This window comes from Sylvia atricapilla, chromosome 26, assembly GCF_009819655.1.
Source record: "Sylvia atricapilla isolate bSylAtr1 chromosome 26, bSylAtr1.pri, whole genome shotgun sequence".
In the NCBI taxonomy this organism is placed as follows: domain Eukaryota; kingdom Metazoa; phylum Chordata; class Aves; order Passeriformes; family Sylviidae; genus Sylvia; species Sylvia atricapilla.
Genome location: NC_089165.1, coordinates 4,324,209 through 4,345,040, shown reverse-complemented (window position 1 = coordinate 4,345,040; position 20,832 = coordinate 4,324,209). Strand labels below are relative to the sequence as shown.

Here is a 20,832-nt window from a genome sequence, read left to right as displayed (position 1 = left end):
CACAAACTCCGATCCTGCCCCATCCACTGCCCCCAGCTCAGCCCTCCAGCCCGGGGATGCAGCTCCTGCCTGAATTCCGTCCCTGACTGGGGACAGTGCTGGGTGCTCACGTCCCTGGCCCAGGACAGGGCCACCGGGACAATCACTGGGGCCACCTGGGGACAATCCAACCCACCGGGTTCCAAACTTGGGCTCAGCTCAGCTAAGCTGGAGCAGACGCTGTGCAGCTGGCCTGGGGGCTGGATTGGGTTTAACCTGGTTTTAACCCAAACGGGTTTCTCTGAAAAGTCATGGAAAGGGAAACAGTGCCTGCCCACAGCAGGCTGCTCCCAGTGCAGGCAAGAGCCAGGTGGGAGCAAAACCCAAAGCACACCCCACGTTCTGGGGAGAAATTATTCCCAGGGGTTTGGGGGGAGGCGAGTGGGGAGGTGTGTGAGGAGGGGCCATCCTGCTGCAGGGGATTCCTGAAGGTGCTGTCGGGGTGTCAGGGGGTGTTGGGAGTGCTCCCTGTCACACTGTGAGTGAGGCCTTGCTCCTGCTGGGCTGTGCCACATCTCTGCTGTGCCATGTCCCTGGTGTGCCATTATCTCTGCCGTGCCATGTCCCTGCTGTGCCATATCTCTGCTGTGCCATGTCCCTGGTGTGCCATTATCTCTGCTGTGCCATGTCCTGGCCTTGCCATATCCCATCCATGCTGCCTCCTGACTGTGCCGTATCCAGCCTGTGCCATATTCTGGCCTTGCCGTCTCCCAGCTGGGCGATATTTCAGGTTTGTGCCATTTCCCGGCCGTGCCGTGTCCCAGCTCTGTCACATCCCGGCAGTTTCAGGGCTCTGGGTGTTCTCAGCCTCTCCTGTGTGGTGTCCGTGCAGGGCGGATCCGTGTCTCAGTCCATGACTCCCACACACGATGGTGTGTGTCCAGCCTTCATCCAGCTGATTCTGGCTCCCGGTGTCACCAGGGTCGGTCCCTGTGCCGGTGTCACCGGAGGGGCAGCGCCAGGGGCTGGGATCCTGATCCCGGGGCTCGCAGCCCTTTCCTCGGCTGGGAGTGTCCCGCGGGGACGGGGAGCAGCGGCAGAGCCGCGGAAACAAAAATAAACGCCGTGAAGCCGCAGCACACGTTCGGGCCGCCTTCACCGTGCCCATCCTGGGCCGATCTCCCGGGGACGGCACGGACACCGCGCTCCTCGTCCGTGTGCTTCAGCCCCGGCTCCGGAGCCGCCCGGGGCTCCCTCCGGCCGGCTTCGCTGACACCGGGGCCGCTGCCGGGGCTCCGGGAGCCGAGGCTGTTCCGTGGGGGCCCCGTGAGCCCCGTGAGCCCCGTGAGGCCCCGTGAGGCTCCGTGGGTGCCGCCGGGTTCCTCGGGTGCCCCCGGGGCTTTGTGGAGCTCCGGAGGCGCCGCTCTGGGCTCTGGAGCTGCCGGTGTCCCTCACCCCGCCCCGGGGCCGGTCCCGCCCCGTTCCGGTGACGGCGCGGGCGGGCCGGAAGCGCGGGGGGGAGCGGCGGCCCCGCTCCGGGCCCGGTGCTGCCGGTGCTGCTGGCCCGGTGCTGCTGTCCCGGTGCTGCCGGCCCCGTGCTCCTCTCCCGGTGCTCCTGGACCCGTGCTCCCGGCCCGGTGTTCCTGTCCTGTCCCGGCGTTCCCGTCCCGGCACCATGCGCAAGTTCTTCCAGGAGATCAAGGCCGACCTGAAGTTCAAGACGGCGGGCCCCGGGCAGAAGCTCTCGGAGCCTTCCCGGTACGGGCTGGGCGGTGGGGGGATCCTCCGGTAACGGCAGGGCACCAGCGGCCGGTACCGCCCGCCCCGGGCCCGGTACCTGCCCGGGGCACGGGGCCAGCGACATCGGGTCACCGAGGCCGTGTCCCCCGAGCCAGGGCCCCCAGGGAGAAGGCGAAGGCCGAGGCGGCCCCGAAGCCCCGCCGGGCCCCGACCGATGAGGCGCAGAGGGCGGCGGCCGCGGCGCTCGCCCGCCTGGAGCTGAAGCCCAAGGCCAAGGCGCCGTGCTCCTCCCAGGACGCCATCAAGAGCCAGGGTAGGAGCGGGGCCGCCGAGCTCCCGGGGAGTTCGGTCATGGAAATGGGGTCAGTGTGCAGCCCCGGGCCGGGACAGCACACCTGGGCAGGTGTTTTGCTCCCCAGGGCAGCGCTGAGCTGTCCGAAAGCCCCTGGAATGCGCCGAGCCTCCTCTCCAGCTGCGGTTTGTGTGTTGTAGTGAGGAAAGAGCTGATGGCCGAGGCAGCTGCCAGCGAGAAGAGGCTCTCCGTGGAGGAGGAGGTGAGGGAGATGCTGCTGTTCCCTGCTCAGCACCCCTCGGGGCTGCTTCCCCTGTCCTGAGTGGATCTGCCAGGGTTTTTATAAACTTGACCCTCCCAAAACCCTCCCTGTGCTCAGTTTGGTGCCTGGTTTTATCTCCTTCAGGAGGAGGAAGGGGCAGCTGCTCCCTCTGTCTCAGGGATTTATTTCATCTGCCCCTTGACTGGTGCCATCGTGAGGAAAGACCAGAAGGAAAAGCAGCTCCGAGAAGCCATCCAGGCAGTGAGTGCTTCCTTCAAGCTCCTTCCCTTTCCTCTTCAAACTCCTTTTGTGCCTCGGGTCCCCTCCAGCACCTTCCTGTAAAATCTCCCCCAGGACAATTTCACTTCACCTGTTAAATCAGCTTTAGCCCAGCAAATGGGGAACAACCAAGCTGGGCTCAGCTCCTCCCTGAGCAGCTTCTCTCCCTCTCCCCCAGTATTCCTCCGTGGACCCAGTGGCTGCTTCCATCATGGAGATCCAGACCTTCAACAAGGACCGGGACAAGGTCCGTGCGTGCGTGGAGACCATGGCCAAGTGAGTGTCACTGAGGGCACGGGCACCTCATCCCTCCCCTGCTGGATTTCCTTTCTCTGCTTCTGGCAAAGTCTTTTTCTGGAAGAAAACTGAACTCCTGAGCCACCCAATTTGTCAGCTGACTTGATGTCAGCATCCTGGAGGATAATCTCTGAGGTTTGGGAGCTGCTGGTTGTTTGGTTTGGCCCCAAGACACTGATGTAGTTTATTTTCCTGGGTTTCTCAGCTTTTTTCTCTGTGAGAAATACTGTGAGGTCTCTGTTTCCTCTCTGACCTTGGAGTGTCCTGCTTTGATCCAGGCAGTGTGCTCCTCTTCCCACAGGTACCTGGATAACATTTATCTCCATCCAGAGGAGGAGAAATACCGGAAAATCAAACTGCAGAACAAGGTGTTTCAGGTGAGCTCAGACTGCCACAGCTGCTCAGCCTCGGGAAGCCCTGGCTTGGAAGCAAACTCCATCTAAATTCTCTCCTTTTCTTCCAGGAAAGGATAAGCTGCTTGGAAGGGACACACAAATTTTTCCAGGCTGTGGGGTTTGAGACAAAAACGCTGCCTGTTCCAGGACAAGGCAAGAACTCGGAGTGTTAACATGGATTCAGGGCTTTTGGGGGGATGCTGGGGGGCAGCTCTGCTTGCTGACAGCTCCACAGAGCTCATCACTCCAAGGCTGGAACAAAAACACCCTCTGAGCCTGCACATTCCTTGTCGGGCCGTGACATTTTCCCAAGAGATCTTCGGCCCCGCGTGTCGCTGCCCTGACGACCGAGAACCTCACTGCCCTTCCTGATCCTCGCAGAGAGCACGGAGGAGTTCTACGTGCTGAAGGAGGAGATGCTGAGCAGGCTGGAGGAGCTGAAGGAGCACAGGGAGCAGCTGCTGAGCTCGGAGCCCGTGCGGGCGCGGCTGCACCGGCAGCTGACGGTGTTCCGGCCGTCGCCCGCGGCCGCGCGCTTCGACCTGCCCCACGACTTCTTCAGCCTGACTGCGGAGGAGCTGCGCCGGGAACAGCGGCTCCGGTGAGCGGCAGGGCCGGGGGACGGCGGGCAGCAGCTGCTGGCTCCCTCCCCGCGGGGCTGCAGGGCTACAGGGCTCTGTCCCCGCAGGACCGAGGCGGTGGAGAAGGCGGCGATGCTCAGGACCAGGGCCATGCGCGAGAAGGAGGAGCAGAGGGAGATGAGGAGGTACAACTACACCCTGCTCCGGGTGCGTTTCCCCGATGGATACATCCTGCAAGGTGAGACAGGCTCCTCAGCCCTCCTGGGGGCACCTGCAGAAGGTTCTGAGGAGGGGACGTGGAGTGGAAGGCGTTAGGTGACAGGACCTCTGAGTGCAGCTGGTGGAATAAAGCATCCCAAAATCACAGTGGGGTAACGTTGCTCCATGAATTCCCATCTCCAAACCCTCCACCTGCTCAAGGCTGGGATTTTAAGGCAGGGAAGAATCCCAAGGCATCGTTAATTAAAGTATGCTCTTCCCAGGCCCCTGGAAACAAGCTGGACTCATTAGATGAGTGTGTGACAGCAGCCAGCGTGAAGCTGCCTGTGTGATGTCAGACTCTACAACAGCATAAATCCTCTTCAAATTTTCCAGTAGACCTCTGGAAATAATTTCAGGCTTTCCCAGCTCTTTGTTACAGGCTGGCAGGGGGTCCCAACAATTGAGTATTTTTCTTTGGGGATTCTGCTTTTATAGTTTTCAGTTAAATCAGGCTGGCTGCGTGTCAGGGAAGTCGTTGATCAAGTCAGCATCAGTAGGTGAAGCCCCATGGAACCGACCACAAAAGGTTAGATTTTGGTAAATGCCAGACTCTCTCACCTTGTTTTCTCATGGCAGGGACTTTTTATGCCCGAGAATCAGTATCTGTGCTCTACAACTTTGTGAGAGAAGCGCTCAGAGATGACTGGCTGCCCTTTGAGCTCCTGGGACCTGGAGGTCTCAAACTGACTGATGAGAACTTGGCCTTCAATGAATGTGGGTTGGTGAGTGAAAAAAAAAGATTATTGGTACCTTCCAGAGCATCTTGAGGCTGTCATTCTTCTGCTGCTCAGAGCAGGGGGAGAAGTTGGAGTCCTTTCAGAGCCCCAGGTTGTGCTCTGAGCCCTCATTTTAAGCACAAACAAAGCACAAAGCTTGGGGGCTGCGAGGTGTGGAGGGGAGTGCAGGGTCTCTGGAGCACAGAGCAGCTCTCAGGGGCTGGGAACGAGGGAGGGCAGCCGTGGTGAGGGAGGGGATGGCCAGAAAGCCCAAAGTGGGAGCTGCTGACAGAATCCAGCCTTATCCCTCTCGGTGTGAGCAGTTCCAGGTCTGTGAATGCACACGGGGTGTTCTAAACCCCAGGGGCACAGAGCAGCTGTGGAAAACCCTCTGGCAGTGCCCAAATCCAGGATGGACAACCTGGGGACAGCAAGCGGTGTCCCTGCCCGGGCAGGGGTGGGCTGGATTCCTGGATTCCTGGGGGGGGCTGTAGGGTTCCTGGGGGGGCTGTAGGGTTCCGGGGGTGGGCTGGATTCCTGGGTGGGCTGTAGGATTCCTGGGTGGGCTGTAGGGTTCCTGGGGGGGCTGTAGGATTCCTGGGGGGGCTGTAGGATTCCTGGGGGGGCCTGTAGGGTTCCTGGGGTGGGCTGTAGGATTCCTGGGGGGGGCTGTAGGATTCCTGGGGTGGGCTGTACAGTTCCTGGGGGGAGCTGTAGGGTTCCTGAGGTGGGCTGTAGGGTTCCTGGGGGGGCACACCCTTCACCGGCCGTGCTCAGGGTCGTGCCTGTCGTGCCCAGGTGCCCTCGGCGCTGCTGAGCCTGGCCTGGGACGCCGCGGTGATGGCCGATGTGGAGGCGGCACAGAAGGAGGAGGAGGAGCAGCGCTGCCCCCTCCGGCCCGAGCTGCTGGACGCCGCCCAGACTCTCTCCTGAAATAAAGGGCGGTGCCTCCAGCGCTGCCTAAAGGCTTTACACTCGTCCCTCCTTTTCCCGAGGCTGGTGGATGGAGCTCGCTGAGCTCACAGCTGGCGCTGCTGCAGCTCTGCGGAGGGGCTGGGAGCTGTTGTCCCCTCCCGGGGTCACGGTGGCCTCTCCCCGTGGCACTGAGCTGCTCCCAGGGGCCCCGACACCAAACTGGAGCAGGGAGTGGCAGAGGTGTGCCCGAGGAGGTGGCGGAGCAGGGATATGGGGCTGTCAGGCTGGATTACCAGCCCGAGCCTGGCCACGGGGCTGGGTTTAGAGCTCAGCTTCCCCTCCTGCTTCTGTGTGCACTGTAACTCCTGTTGGAGAGAAGCTATTCGGATAAAGTTACACTTAGTCTGATTAAATGGAATTATTTAAAGACTCGGTTCTGACGCCAGTCGTTTGAGTTGCATTGTTGCTGTAAGGTTTGAGGTGCCAAACCAGTCTGGCACTGGTGTTACTGGGGCAGCATCAGCCCCTTGTCCCTTCACAGAGTGACAGCAGGGAACAGCTACTGCTGCTGCCCAGGGGGAGAGAATAAACCTCCAGTGACAGACAATCTTAAAAGAACTAATTCATAACTCAGCAGTCCTGTAAAGCTGAAAGCCCCAGCAGGTTTGTTCTGTGTATCACCAAGCTTAATGCCAGCTCAGTCCTTTAATACCTCAAAGTTTTCCTGTAGGACAGAGCCCGGCTCTGATGTAGACAAGAGACTGACAATCTAGCCCTGACCTGTCCAGCCTGTCCCAAAATAAGAGAAATGATGCATTTTTACCTTTTCCAAAGGTAAAAGCCCTGCTGCTGTTCTCTGGAGCAAGTAAGACCACAAACAGGATGGTACAAGATCATAAATTCATATATAATTGTACATCATTTATACCCAAGGCCACGCTGTACAACATTATGAACAGTCATTTCCCAGTGGCATCACAATAAGCTTATTCCAAGAGCCCTCAGCTACTTTTAGAGATAACTTAGATACCTTCCATTACAAAGAAGTATCAAAATTTCAATAATGCTTTATTAAGGACAGATTAATATGCAGTATTTTTAAAAAAAAAGCTAAAAAGCTAAGACTAAAAATTTAAGCTTCCATCTGGTCTGAAGCAGAACAAAGTGCTGTCTTCTCTTTACAAGAAATGTGGAATACTTTCAAGTATCTTGGTCAAAGATACACAAGGTTTAAAAATGTTCTAGCTCATTCTACATACATACAGAGGAGTTAGTAGGCATTTAAGTCTCAAATTGTATTAGATGGGCTGACCCTGCTGCTGTCCTGGTGAGAAGCTCTGGTACCACTGGATTCTGAAGCTGTAGAACCTGCAAAGGAGAGAATGTGTTGGGTTTGGTTTGTTTTTACAAATACTCTCATTAATCCAGTAGTATTTGACTACTTTATGTTTTATCTCTCTTAGCTTCCTGCATCTGTTGTGAGTCTCCTTTTCAACACTATTTAAAAACTGGTTTTAATACTGGCTTCATATTTAATATCACCAATCCAGAATAATAATAATAAAAAAAAATCACTTCAACCATAAAAAGGATTTTCATAATCTTTTCAGTGCTTTGGAGTCAGGCAGAGGCAAACAAATGGAGCTGCATTTGTGTGAGCAGAGCCTGAGGGAGGGGAGCTGCTCAATGGCACCCTCAGAACAAGAGGTGACAAACCCGAGGCGAGGTTTTCATCTCAGAGCCTGGTAATAAGCAAAAAAAGCTCAAGATTAAAGCCAGGCTTCTTGTCAAGGAGTCCCACTGCCTGTTGTGGGAGGTGAGAGGAGCTCAGAGAGCCCAGATAATGCCTGCAACGGGTCAAACACTACAGAATTTCTGTGCAGCAGCCCTTATCTCCCAGAGGAGCTGCCCAACACAAACCCACTTTCCTGGGAGCAGGTTGGGAGAGCTCCATTGTGAGCAGGAAGAAAGAGCCCAGAGCTCTGGAAAGCACAGCACGTGCTGGGAGCCAGCTCATTGATCTGTGTGATCACGTCCAAAAGCTGGTGGAGATGAAAGGAGCTGCTCCACATCCTCATCCCAGCACAGCCTGGAAGGAGACGCTGCAGCAGAGGGGCTTTGAAGCCCTTTTTTCCAAGGGATAACTGGGACACAAACACAAGAACTGCTCAGGTTGTGGAGCAAAGCAGCAAAGCTGCTCCCTGATGTCGCTTCCTTCAGACAATTTGCACCTCTGGGGTGGCAGCAGAGGGGTGGGAAGCCAGCCCTTGCCAGGCCTGGAAGGGCTCTGCACTGTTCCCAGTCTCTCCCTCAGGCTCACTCGTGCTCCCAGAAACAAGCAGGTAACAAGGGCAATGGGAGGGAAAAGGAGGGCAGAAAAGGCAGGAGCAGCTTAGAGAAGGCCATAAATAGCAAAGAAACATCTTTGAAAAAAAAAAGATTAAAAAGCAGGAGTATCTAGAATAAAACACCTCTAGAAAGAAAAGCTGAAGGGATGGTGAAAAAGGGGCAGAAAAGCCCCAGTTCAGCTCCCACAGGAGTGTCTGCCACGAGCCTGGTGCTCAGCCCCTGCCCACCTTTTCCTGGCTGTACATCCACAATCATGCAGTCGTCATCTTCCTCATCTTCCTCAGTGTCTGCCTGAAACCCATCCATGTCTGCAGCCTGCAGGGAAGGAACAGGGTCCAGCTGTGAGCCAGGAGGGTGACACCTGGCACAGGTGGTGCTGGGCACATCTGGAGGGCAGGAAAACCTGCAGCTGCCAGCTCCCAGAGCCACTGACTGGTGACAGAGGTGCTGATCACAGCCAGGGGGAACCAGGCCAAGCTCCTGCTGCAGGATCCCTCCCTGTCACACAAGGTGCAGGGGAAATCTCTCCCCTCCCTCTGGTTGTGCTTTTCACAGAGTCCAACTGTTCCCCAGCACTGCCAAGGCCACCACTGACCATGTCCCCAAGTGCCACATCCCCGTCCTGCAGGGATGGGGCCTCCAGCTGTGCCCTGGGCAGCTGTTCCAGGGCTGGGCTGTCCTTTGGGTGACAAAATGTTCCCTAAATCTCCAACCTAAACCCCCTCTGGTGCAGCCTGAGGCTGTTCCTTGGGAGTGGAGCTGTCCCCTCCTGTCAGGGAGCTGTGCAGAGCCACAAGGTCCCTCCTGAGCCTCCTTTTGTCCTCCTGAGCCCCTCTGGATGTTCTCTCCCTTCTGAAGGTGGAGAATTACTGTTGCTTGTCAAGTTTGGGCCTCGTTCTCTCCCGACTCCTCCTCATCTTTGCCAATCAGGTTTTATTCAGGGAGTGCTGCCAGTTCTTCCCTTGCTGCCCAGGTTTCCTGCCATGGCAGAAGCCCAAATTCCCTGTTCTGAATGGAGAACATGGAACCCAAGGGGTGACACAAACTGAAGCTGTCCAGCTGTGAGGGTCTGTTGAGGTGGTTTTTTTCCCTTCAGCTGGAACTGGAATCAAAATCCTGATCCCCCATCCCCTAAAAACTGTTCCAAGCCAAGAAATTTTCAATTCACATCTTTCAATAAAGTCCCAGCTCTCAGATGAAATCCCTCCTACACGTGGGCAGGTGCTGCCCACTTCAGCACAGCATTTTTCTCTCCGTGTCTTATGTAAGAGCACCTTTACTCACAGAAGCCCTGGTGTGAGCCTGCCAGCAGAGGAACACGTGCCAGAGTGGGAATGTGGCAGCTGTGCCCTCGCAGCCAGCCCCAGCCTGGCTCCACAGCTTGGGTGGGACCTTAAAACCTGAGCTGGGCTGATTGAGACATCAGGAATGAAAGGCTTCTGGGGCTGTGACACCTCTGCTCTGAGCTGCACCTCCCCAGCACGGCTCTCAGCAGCTTTGAAGCATTCAGGCTGGTGATGTAATTCTCCTAAAAGCCTTTGTTTTGCTATTTCTGCTCCCTTATAAGCTGAATTTCCAGTGGGTGCCAAGCAGAGACTTTTATCTCTGCCTTTATTTAGTGTACAAGAAAAAACCCAAGCAGATGGAGTTTGGGGGCTGAACAGCTTCTCACAAGTCTCTGATCTCTATCAATACCTGAATGCTGAGCTTTTTCAGCAGAAAAGCCAAAAAAGCCAAGAATAAATTGGGAAGGCAAAGCATAAAAAAGCATCAAAAGCCTCATCTGTGGTCCATGGGAGGGGGGTGGAATGAGATGAGCTTTCAGGTCCCTCCCAACCCAAACCATCCTGGGGCTCTTTCCTGGACTGGAGCACAGGGAAGGAGGAATAAATCCACTGGCAGGGATTTCAAACCCTGCCCTGCCCCTGGGATTGGAAACAAAAGGGTGATAACCCCAAGTTCCAGTAGCTAAAGCCTCAACAGAGCATCCCAAGCTTTGTGGGGACCCAACTGTGGAAACATGGAGAGAGATTTGGACAAGGGATGGAGGGACAGGACACAGGGAATGGGTCCCCACTGCCAGGAGTAGGGTTGGATGGGATATTGGGCAGGAATTCCTCCTTGTGAGGGGCTGGGATGAATTCCCAGAGCAGCTGGGGCTGCCCCTGGATCCCTGGCAGTGCCCAATGAGGCTGGAGCCCCACGGCACAGGGGAAGGTGTCCCTGCCCTTGCAGGGGTGGCACTGGGTGGGATTTAAGGCTCCCTTCCAAGCCAAACCATCCTGGGCTTCCATGATCCCATTTTTCAGTCATGACTGGGCTCCAGCACTACCTGTGGTCGCCCTGAAAAGCAGAAGCACCCACAGGAAAACCACAACACAGCTCCCAAGCAGCAACCACTGCAACTCCATCTCATTTTGTCCCCATGAATGATTGTATTTTTAAACCAGCTCCTGAAATCCAGCTTTATGTGTGTCAGGATGAGCTGGAGCCTTTACAGACTGCTCTGGGCTGAGTTGCAGCACTTGGGAACCACATTTAATCCGTTCACATGCAACTGCTGTAAGTCATCAGCTCGGGCTGTACATCTGGCAGCCAGAGGCACACACAAAACCTGCACACAAATTACACACAGCTGTAAAACCAAGGCCAAGCAGACTCTCAAACTATTCACAGCTTGGATGCAATCACTGCCAAATAGCAGAGAATGGAAGAACAGCAGGAGAGCAACGTTTCAAATGGAACAGAGAGTCCAAGCTGCAGACACACAAAAGAAACCCATCTCTTTAGTCCCATCATTTCACTTCTTTCCCCATAAAAAGCGTTTTCTGGTGTGGTTGTAAGCTAACAGGCCGAGCTGGGGGGGCACCCCAGGCTACAAACCCCTCAGCCCTCCTCACTGGGGCACAACACCCCTGCAGGAACTCACCTGCTCGGCATCCCGAGGCCTCTTCATGAACTTGGTGATGGACATGCTGGCCATGGCCTTCCTCTTGGCTGCCGGCGGGGCGGGCTGGGGGACAGGCAGGCCTGGCACCGTGCCCTCCTCCCTGCCCGTGCAGGGCACCTGGGTGACGTAGCTCCACTGGCAGGGCACGGGCAGCCGCTCGTGGCCGAAGCTGCGCAGCACCTCGGCGTGCACGTACCAGCACATCCTGAACTCGGGCCTCTTCTCGTACACGGAGCTCTCCGAGATGATCCTCTTGAGCCTGGCCTTGGAGGGGACGCCGCTGTCCTCCCCTGGGCAGGGCTGTGCCTGGGGAGGGCTGCTCTCGCTGCCCTCCGTCACGTCGCTGAAGCGGCCGCGGCGGCAGCACTCCTGGAACTCCTGGATGATCACCTTGCTGCCGTGCACGTTCCCGTGCAGCAGGGGCAGCAGGTGGGCCAGGACTGGGGTGGGGGGAAAGGGGGATGGCATGGGTTAAAGGGCTGGGGAAGCCAACGTAAATCATCACAAATTATGGGGGACATCAACCAGCAATGGTCACTCCAGAGGGGGAGAACTGCAGGGTTGATGTTTTTGGGAGAGCCAACATAAATAATCATAATTTATGGGGGATATCAATCAGTCACTCCAGAGCAGGGTTGATTCTAGAGCTGGGGCTGCCCCATCCCTGAAAAGCTCTAAGGCCAGGAGGGATGAGCAAGTGGAAGGTGTCCCCTGCCCACGGCAGGAACTGGATGAGCTTTAATGTCCCTCCCAACCCCAACCACTCTGGGATTCCATGACTCTAACAGCAGCTAAATCTGACATAAAAAACTCGCCCCCAATGATAACATCACCCTGGAGTGAAACCCTCACCCCCTGTTTGGCCTTCAGGGGAGTTATCCAGCTCCTTGTGTTAATCAGGTGCAGGAAAAGCTCACAGGAACCCAACACAGAATCCAAACCCCTTCCCCCAAACAATAAACAGGCTCAAACCCATCCTAAATCTGAGCCTGCTCAAGTCTGGTTGGCTTTATTCCCTAGATTGCCCAGAGCAAGACTTCTTGGAGAGGCACTGCCAGAAAAGCGACATCCTTTCCAAGAGCTCTCAGAGATTCCTTGGATTCCAGACTTGTCACAAACAGGTCATTCTGAATTCAGCACTCAATAATCCCCCTACTCCCTCCAAAGCAGAGTACAACGGTGTGGGAGCACTGTTTAGCCCTTCAGGTCTTACTTTGCTGATCTTTTGCTCTTTTTTTGCTACATTTCTGTGTCTGCTGCTCTTCCTCTGGCACTGGTGGGTCCAGGACACAGGCTGTGAACTGCTGCAGCACCTTCAGGTCCGTGTTGGTGCTGCTGTCCTTGGCTGCCCTTTCCCAGACACAGCCAATCTTCACAGGCTGGAGGACGTGGAACCTCTTCCCCTTGGCTATCAGCTCATCCCACTCCTTTGCTTTCAGCTTCTGACGAACCTTCTGGTTCTCTGGGTCACACTCCTGCAGCCACGGGGGACAAAGGACTCGTTACACCCATGCCAGGGAAAAAAAAAAACAACAAAAACCAACAAAAAGAGCTTTTTAAACCCAGCTTTGCCTGGTGTTCCCTGAGCCACACAGGGCTCCTGAAGCGTGCAGGCTGAGGGAGCCCAGCCCTGCCAGCACCACGTGCTCCCCTCCCCTGCCAATACTGACATTCACAGTTCACTGCAAGCAGAGGTGGAAACCCAGGGACACCCAGCTGCCTTACCTCTGTCACACCTTCATCTTCAGATAGGTACCCATGGGGTACAAAAAACCCATCGTCCTCGTCCTCATCCTCTCCCTCCTCTTCGTCGTCCTGCACAGAAATGGATCAGAAGTTACACTGCCAAGTGCCAGTGGCTCCTGATTTTTGCAGCAATGCAGGATCCTCACCTCTTCACTATGGGAGAGACTTTCCCCTGGCTCCTCCTCTTCCCACTCTTCATCACTGTCTACTTCATAGTCCAGCAGCTTCTGCAAGAAACGCCAACATTTCTGTCCACCCCTGGAGAGCACAGCACCAAACCCAGCCTGGGCTTTCCAAGCTGAGGGAACAAACTGGCTCAGAAATCCCAGGCAAGCAGAGGCCTTGGCCAAGCCCATTCCCCCCTAGAGCAGCAGGCTGAGGTGCTTACAGTGTCCTTGGACCAGGGGTTCCTGGCTCGGATCAGGGAGGTTCTCTTGTTCCAGGTGCCCCAGTAGGCAGGGCGGTGGTTCTCACTGAACTGCAGCAGCTTCATCCTGCCAAACTTCTCCCTCTCAGGAACAGCATCTGTCTGGCAGTTATCCACCACCACCACGTCACTGGGAACACAGGGCAAGGTGGCTCAGGCCCCAGGGAACAGCTCCAGCCTTCCCTCCTCTCCAGGGCCAATCAAGCCCCTCTCTGCAGCTCGTTTTATAAAAGCAGAAGACTGACCTGTTCACACTGTCACTGCTGTCATTGACCAAGGTGGGCCCCGTTTTTCGTGGTTTACGACATTTTAGATCCCTCAGGAAAGAAACTTCACCATTCTGGGCATGCAGGAGCTTATCCAGCTGCTCTAGGTAGTCTGGATCCAGGGCAACACGGCTGAGGGGGGCTAAGACCATGTTCTCCTTGATTTCAAAAGGAGCAAACTTCCCACAGGAGCCAGCAAGGGTCTGAAACACCAAATGAGCAATGTCAGAGTTTGGACACTGCAGCACCAACACATGCAAGAAACACCTGCTGTTGAGGTGAAGATTTAGGTGAGGTGAAGATTTAGGTTAAGTGAAGATTTAGGTTAAGCCCTTCCTGTCCAAGACTCCAGCAGATCTTCCAGATCTGCAAAAGGCAGAGCTGAGACTGACTAAACCAACCACAAATGTCTTCTGTAGTCTCTGGCCTTGTTCTTAAAATCCTTTACACTTCTGAGAGCAGGAAATTAAGGAAAAAACCCAATGTTTTGACCACCTAAGAAGCTGTAAGGGGCAGCAGAGGAGGAATTCAGGGTGAGAGACCAACACACACAGGCACAGCAAGCCCTCACCTTGGGGGCTTGTGGAGTCTTTGGTTTCTGGAAGAACCTGGTGATCTCTGCTTTCTGTGCATTGATGCGCTGAAATGAGAACCCAAATGCAAACCATCACCACAGAGAAACAGGACAAAGCTCTGGAATTCCAGGTGAGCTCATGCATGACTCAACTTCAAATGCAGCCAGGCACAAAGCAAAGTTCAGGCAGTCACCAGCTCCTGTGACTCAACAAAAACACTCATTGTCCTCCCTGCCACAGGCAGGGCCCCAGTGTCACTGCCAGGGCAGAGGTCACTTGTGGGCATCCAGAAACACACACACAGAAAACACTTGAGAGGGCAAAAGAACCAACAGGTGTGCAGGTAACAGGTAAAAACGTGGATGGAGCAGCCCCAGCAGCTCAGGCTGCATCCCAAAGGGACCTGCTCCATCCCAGCTGGCACCAGCAACATCTCACCCCAGAAAGAATTGAGAGACAAGCCAGAGAAAGCATTTTTTTACCTTTTCCTCCTCCTTTAACCGTTTCTCCTCTTCTTTCTTTCTCTTCTCCTCGAGTTTTGCCCTTGAGAACAAAGACCATGAGAATTGTCACCCACCAGGAAGGTTTATTTTTTATTTGCACTGAGGGAGGGGTGGGAAGCCCCAGACCCTGACCCCACCACGAGGATCATCTGTCAATCCAGCCCAGAACCACACACTTGGTCAAGCGTAGAGAAGGCTTTGTTCATTCCTTCTAGAGCAAATATTGACCTGTTTTAGCCACAAAGTTAATAGGCTGCCTCCAGTTTCCCTCGACACCAGGAGATTTAAGGGATTACCAAGCCACAGGTGACTTCCTCAACAAACAGGGCCCAGTGCCAGCACAAGTGAGGCAGGTCAGGAGGGGAAGCTCAGAGCAGGACAGCAGCAGGCACTGCTGGGATGGGGGCACAGAGTCCCTCGAGCATCCCAGAGCCACCCCAGCCTCCGGGCAGGGAAAGGTGAGGATGGAAAGAGCACAGGGACCCCCCGGGAGCTGCACAACCCCAGGCACTCACTCCAGAGCCTCCTGCCTCTCCTTGCGCTTCTCCTCCTTCACTCGCAGCTTCTCAGCCTTCTCCTTCTCCTCCTTCTCTTTCTTTTCCCTCCTTTCTCTCTCTTTCAACTCCTTCTCTTCCTCTTTCCTCTTCTTGGCCTCCTCCTTGGCTCGTTCCTTCGCAGCTTTTGCCTCTTCCTTCAGCCTCCCCTTCTCCTCCCTCTCTGCCTGCAGCTTCTGGAGCTTGTCGGCGCGCTCCTGGTCCTGGGCACAGAGGGGACACTGTAAAACCCCTGTGCTGCCAACCCCCTGAGCAGAACCAGCATCTCCTCTCCCAGAGGGAGCTAAACCCACCCCCTGCTTGCCCTGCAGCACCATAAAACTTCCTGCAACGGGAGGGACCCTCATCCTTTTCCCAGGAAACCAGGTGGGAGCACATCCACGGCTCCCTGGTGCCAGCTGAGCTTCCTCGTGCTGCCTCTCTGAAAGCTTTAATTATTCTTTTCCCTTAACAACAACAAAAAAAAAAGGTGTTTCCATTCCTCTAAGCATCGAGAAAGCTTTGTATTGAGTCATCTGCATTACCACTGAAGCATTACGGAAAATTACATGGGAATTAGAAAATCGTAATTATTCCCTTATTTAATAGGAGATCTCAGATTCTTTACAAAATATTTTCTCCTGAGCTAAGCTGTTCAGGCTCTGGTGTCATCACAAGGCTACAGTGGTGTCACTCCTAGGAGTGAATTTGAGCTGATTTGACATCACAAATCCACAAGGATTTTCTGATGGTTTCCACTACCACAGGAATCAGACTTTGATGCTCCTCGTGGGTCCCTCCCCAGCCGGGATATTCCATGACCTCAGGGAACAGTGTGAGTCTCCAAAGTCCAGACTGTGGAGATTATCCCTTGTTCTCTTCCATTGTGGATCATCAGACACCCCCAGTGCCCTGAGCTCAAGGGGCTCTCTGGGAGCAGTGGGGGAAGGTTTTATTGGAAGTGTTTCCTCCCAAAACAACTGCAATTCCCACCATGGCTCTGCTGCCACAAAGGAGACAAATGTCACATTAAAGAGGAAGAGCCTTTCTGTGCTGCAGGCTCTGGTGATGTCACCAGGAGAGGAGGATCTGCCTTTTCCCAGACACTCCAACTCCTCCCTGGGTATTTTCAGTTTTCTTTTATTGATTTCACATCTCTCCTTGTCAACATCGAGGCTCCCTGAGCAGTGTCACAACACAAATAACTGCAGAAAGCCACCAACAGCCAAATGGTGCCAATGGCAGGGAAACAACACTGTCAGCCTGAGTCATGGAATGTGCTGGGTGCTGGAAGCTGGTGTGAAGCTGACAGCTCACTGGTGGCTCTGGTTCATTCCCAGCATCGTTTTTAGCTTCCATTCCCCTCCCTCTCCTCCCATCCCTGCTATTTTTAACACAGCTATAGAAGGGAAAGAAAACAACAGATTGGGATTCTATATGGGGCACTGGGAAAAGGCAAGGAGGTTTACAGCTACAACTTACATAAAACACACAAGTTTATAAACAAGCCACTGAGAGACGCAGAATTCCTGAGCACAAACCTCCCCCAGGGGCAGAGAAAACCACCCCAAAAAGGCCATTTGTGCAGCACTGACTGCTGGAACACCCCAGTGACCCCTCAGCCTCCCCCATTTCCAGCATTCCACAACTGGCAGCAGGATCAGGAGAGTTTCCTGAGGAGCTGCATCCAGAACCTGGAGCTTGAGCATTCCCAGTGGTGGCATCCAGTGGTGACATGCTCAGGGATGCCACAGACACAGTGCCTCCACTTGCCTCGTGGATTAATAAAAACAAAACCAATGTTTTTTGGGGCTTAAATGTTGCCAATCTCTTCCCAAAGAGCCCCAGATGCATCCAGGGCTCCATTTAGGAGCTTTGGAAAGAGCCAAGCACTTTAACTGCCTGCATTAAAGGTTCTTCCACACTCCTCAGGGTGAGGGAAAATGGCAAAAGGGATGTTCCAGCTGGGCTGAGATAAAAGCAAAGGCCTTTGCTGGTTGCTCAGGGGAGGTTTGGGTGTCAGGGAAATGCCTTACTCTTTGCAATCTCAGCTTCTCCTTCTCTGCTGAACTTCTGTGGAATTTCTGAGGTACCTGGAATTACAAAATGCAAGTTTTAGAGGAGATCCTGGTCCTCCCTTCCCAGGCTGTGATGCAGGTTACATGCAGACCCTCCAAATTCCCCCAGAGAAGGGAATGAGGACACACCTCAGGCAGCTCCAACCTCCCTGTTTCCATCCCAGTGCTCCCCCCATGAAACCCTCACCATGAACAATCCCCTCTGGGCCCCTCAGCCCCACGGGATCATTTTGGGAACATCCCATGCACAGCACCCAGGGGACATTTCAGTATGGCAAAGTCACTTCCCTCCAGCTAAACTCAGATTTATTTGTTTCTTGGGTTTTGGGGTTGTTTTTTTTTTCTCCATTCACCTGTCTTGCTGTGATATTTAGCTGTAACTTTATGAAAACAAGGAGAGTTTTCCACATCTGAACACTGTTTCTTTTTGCCATCACAGTCCACTTGATCTTCCCCCAGTAACAGCTCACTGACCCTAAATTCCAAACAGGGCACACTTCTCATTTATCTCTTATTTATGAGAGGATAAAAAAAGGTGTTTTATGCTTAACATCATTGTCCACAGACTGGTTAAAGGCCTAATTTGTCAATATTTCAGCACGCTGTGACTTGATTTACTGGATCCCCCCTCCTCCTCCTCCTCCTGCCATTCCCAGCATCACATTGAAACTGTGATTAACAGGCCAACACAGCCCAACTGCTTTATTTTCTATATTTATCTGCTATAACATAGGAGCTCTGTCAAGTGAGTCAAGCTCCTCAGAGCCGTTTCCTCCCAGGAAAACCAACCTGCCAGGACTCCCAGCTGCACAGTTCGGGGTGCAGACCCCGATTTTGGGGAGCAGCACAGGAGCAAACCCAGCCCCACTGGCTGGATCACACCACGAGGACTTTCTGTGGTTCTGCTCCACTGGAAATACTTCATGGCTGCCCGAGTGTGTCTGTTTATTTTAGAGTTTTCACACAGGAGGAATTGATCGTTTGACTTGATAAACACAACAAAAGGTCTGGGAGAACCACCCCCGTGCAGTTTCAGCCCGTGCTGCTGCCCTTGGAAGCTTCTCTGTCAAAACTGCCCCAAAATCGGGGTGTTTGGGGGGTCTCCTGCTGAAGCAGAGCTGCTAAACTGAAACTCAGGTGACCAAAAACCTCCTCAGCCAGAGTTTTTTCGTGGAATCCCAGAATGGGTTGGGAAGGACCTTAAAGCCCATCCAGTGCCACCCCTGCCATGGCAAGGACAGCTGCCAGTGTCCCAGGGGGCTCCAATCCCCACCCAGCCTGGCCTGGGGCATTTCCAGGGATGAGGCAGCCACAGCTTCTCTGTGCCAGAGCTTTTCCATGGCAGCTGCAGAGATTCAGAGCTGGAAAAGCCCGTGCACTGGCTGGACTGGGGGAACTTCCTCCCAGGAATCACAGAGCAGCTTCCAGGAGGATGAACAGAGCTCGGGAAACAGCACCTAGAGCACAGAACTGCTCTGGGATGCTGCCACCAAAACACCAGGCATTTCATTAAAGAAATGCAAATACAGCAGCAGGCAGAACCAGGGAGGATAAAATCCTTCAGCTGTAGGATTTAAAGATCCTCAAGGGCAATAACTCAGCGATCAACCAGCACCACCTTTCCTACCCTCCTCACTGCCCCACTCATCCTCTTCCCCAGGACCCCAAAGGTTGCACCACAGCAGTTCTGGTGCCACAGCAGAGCACACCAACCTTCCTGGCAGGCGTGGAGGCAGCCAAAGGCGTGGGGCTGCTGTTCCTCTTGGCCACCAGCAGCACCTCGGGCGAGCTCCCGGAGCTCAGTGAGGACCGGCTCAGTCCCGAGTCCCCCTCGTGGGACGAGCCCAGGGCCTCGCTCCCTGACGTGGCACTGCTGTCCAGAGAGGCCACCTGGGGGGATTTCAGGGTCATGATGTCCTCCAGCAGCACCACGGGCACCTTCCCCTCAAAGAGCAAGTCCTTCAGTTCGCCCTGGGTGCCTTTCCTGCCCGCCAGCTCCTTGCAGGGCGCGGGGCTGGAGCGTGGCTGGAGCCCAGCTGCCGGGTCCTCCTCTGCCAGGGCTGCAGCGGCTGCAGGGAGCCCCTCAGTCTCCCCGGAGTCACCTGCAGGGCTGCTCTGCCGGGAGGACAGGCACCTGGGCGCGCTCAGCTCCTTTCCTAGTGTGCAGTTGGTGGTGGCAGCTCTAGAATCCTCACTGCCCCGCTCCGTGCCGTCCCCGAGTCCGTGGCCAGAGCCCTTGGAGGGGTCGGGAATGTCCCCAGGGTCACTTGTGTCACCTCCTGGGTTTTTCTGGATAAAATGGTCCAAGGGGCCCTTCCCGTTCACGAGTTTTGGAGTCAAATTCCCGTCTGAGCCCAGCTGGCAGTCGTTCTCCACATTGTCCAGGGAGGGATCCTTGCTTGGGACAAAAGCACCTGGGGAGCTCTTGACTTTTTTGACTTCTGAATCCACATCGAGTTTTTCCTTCGGCACAGGATTGAGGCGCTTGAAGGGCAGCCGAGCTGCAACAGCAACACCAGGTTACTCAGAGATGGGAAATATCAAAGGATTTTATTCATTTCGAAGCATAAGATTGAGATGAGCCACTTAGAGATGGTTTAACCACAGCCAAGCCAATGTATTTCACAAAATCAGGTGTGAAACGTTCTGAAAACTGAGCTGGATGAGAGACACGGCCTTACCTTGGACGAGTTTCCGTGGAGGAACAGCAGCTTTGTCTCCACACTCCATGGCTACGGGAGAAAACAACAAATCAACACCCGCGGTTCTTCCCAAGGAGCTGCTGCTTCCCGGGGATGGCTGAGCCCAGCAGCTCCCCCAGGGCTGGTGAGGGAGGACAAAGAGACCCCACTGTCACCCCCAGGCCAAAGGTCCCACCGTGTCCCAGCAGCCGCAGTGTCCCCTCGCTGGGCTGAGCAGGAATGTCCCCAGGAGCGTGGGCTCGCCCCCAACGAGACGTGAGGAGGAAATTCCTGGCTGTGAGGGTGGGCAGGGCCGGCACAGGGTGCCCACAGCAGCTGGGGCTGTCCCGGGGCCCCCGGCAGTGCCCAAGGCCGGCCTGGAGCAGCCCGGGGCAGTGGAAGGCGTCGCTGCCATGGCAGGGGTGGGATGGGGCGGCCTTTCAGATCCCTCCCCACCCAAACCGGTCCGTGACTCCATGAGTGAGGCTGCAGGACGGGCCCGGGCCCAGCCCCGGGGCGCGGCGGCGGCTCCGGCGCCTCCTTTGTTACCCCGGGCAGGCCCCGCGCACCCCGCGGCCCAACCGCCGCCGGAAACACCTCGCGCCCCGGCCCTACCGCAGCCCCAACTCGGTCCTACCTGTCCCGGCGGCCGGCGCGGCCCGCGGCGGTGCCGGGCGGCGGCGGCCGAACCTGAGGCGGCCCGGCCCGCGCAGCCCCCGCCGCTCCCGGTCCCGGTCCCGCCCGGCCCGTCCCGCTCGTACTTGGCGGGAGCCGGGGCGACCCCGCGTCCCGCGGCGCTGATTGGCGGAGCGCGCCCCACGTGACCCGCCCATCCGCACTCCCCGCTGCGTCTCGCCTTCCGATTCGCTCCCGCCGCGGGCGCCGCCGATTGGCGAAGGAGGCTGTCAATCCGGCGCGCTGCAGGCGCTGATTGGATGGCTTTGTAGAGGCCCGGCGGGATGCCGAAGGGCGCTTGGCCCTGGGCCCGAGGCCTGTCCCGTCACCGG

At 55.5% G+C, this 20,832-nt stretch overlaps 2 protein-coding genes across 2 annotated transcripts; one reads left to right on the top strand and one right to left on the bottom strand.

Annotated features, from left to right (window-relative positions):
- Positions 1-1,608: 1,608 nt before the first annotated feature.
- Positions 1,609-6,146, top strand: UBXN6 (UBX domain protein 6). Its single transcript, XM_066336398.1, has 11 exons — positions 1,609-1,737; positions 1,875-2,032; positions 2,212-2,273; positions 2,418-2,534; positions 2,731-2,828; positions 3,151-3,226; positions 3,313-3,397; positions 3,626-3,845; positions 3,933-4,063; positions 4,663-4,808; positions 5,601-6,146. Exons 1-11 carry the CDS (start codon positions 1,655-1,657, stop codon positions 5,733-5,735), a joined length of 1,311 nt encoding a protein of 436 aa, XP_066192495.1. The 5' UTR covers positions 1,609-1,654; the 3' UTR covers positions 5,736-6,146.
- Positions 6,147-6,603: 457 nt separating this feature from the next.
- On the bottom strand, positions 6,604-20,572 carry CHAF1A (chromatin assembly factor 1 subunit A). The gene is made up of 15 exons (XM_066336397.1): positions 20,463-20,572; positions 19,826-19,876; positions 18,858-19,645; positions 17,103-17,159; positions 15,049-15,290; positions 14,513-14,573; positions 14,027-14,095; positions 13,435-13,658; positions 13,151-13,319; positions 12,909-12,989; positions 12,742-12,831; positions 12,230-12,491; positions 10,996-11,456; positions 8,294-8,381; positions 6,604-7,085 (listed from the first exon to the last, which is right to left on the bottom strand). The coding sequence occupies exons 2-15, from the start codon at positions 19,872-19,874 to the stop codon at positions 7,006-7,008; spliced, it is 2,721 nt and encodes a 906-aa protein (XP_066192494.1). The 5' UTR covers positions 19,875-19,876; positions 20,463-20,572; the 3' UTR covers positions 6,604-7,005.
- Between the last annotated feature and the right edge of the window lie 260 nt (positions 20,573-20,832).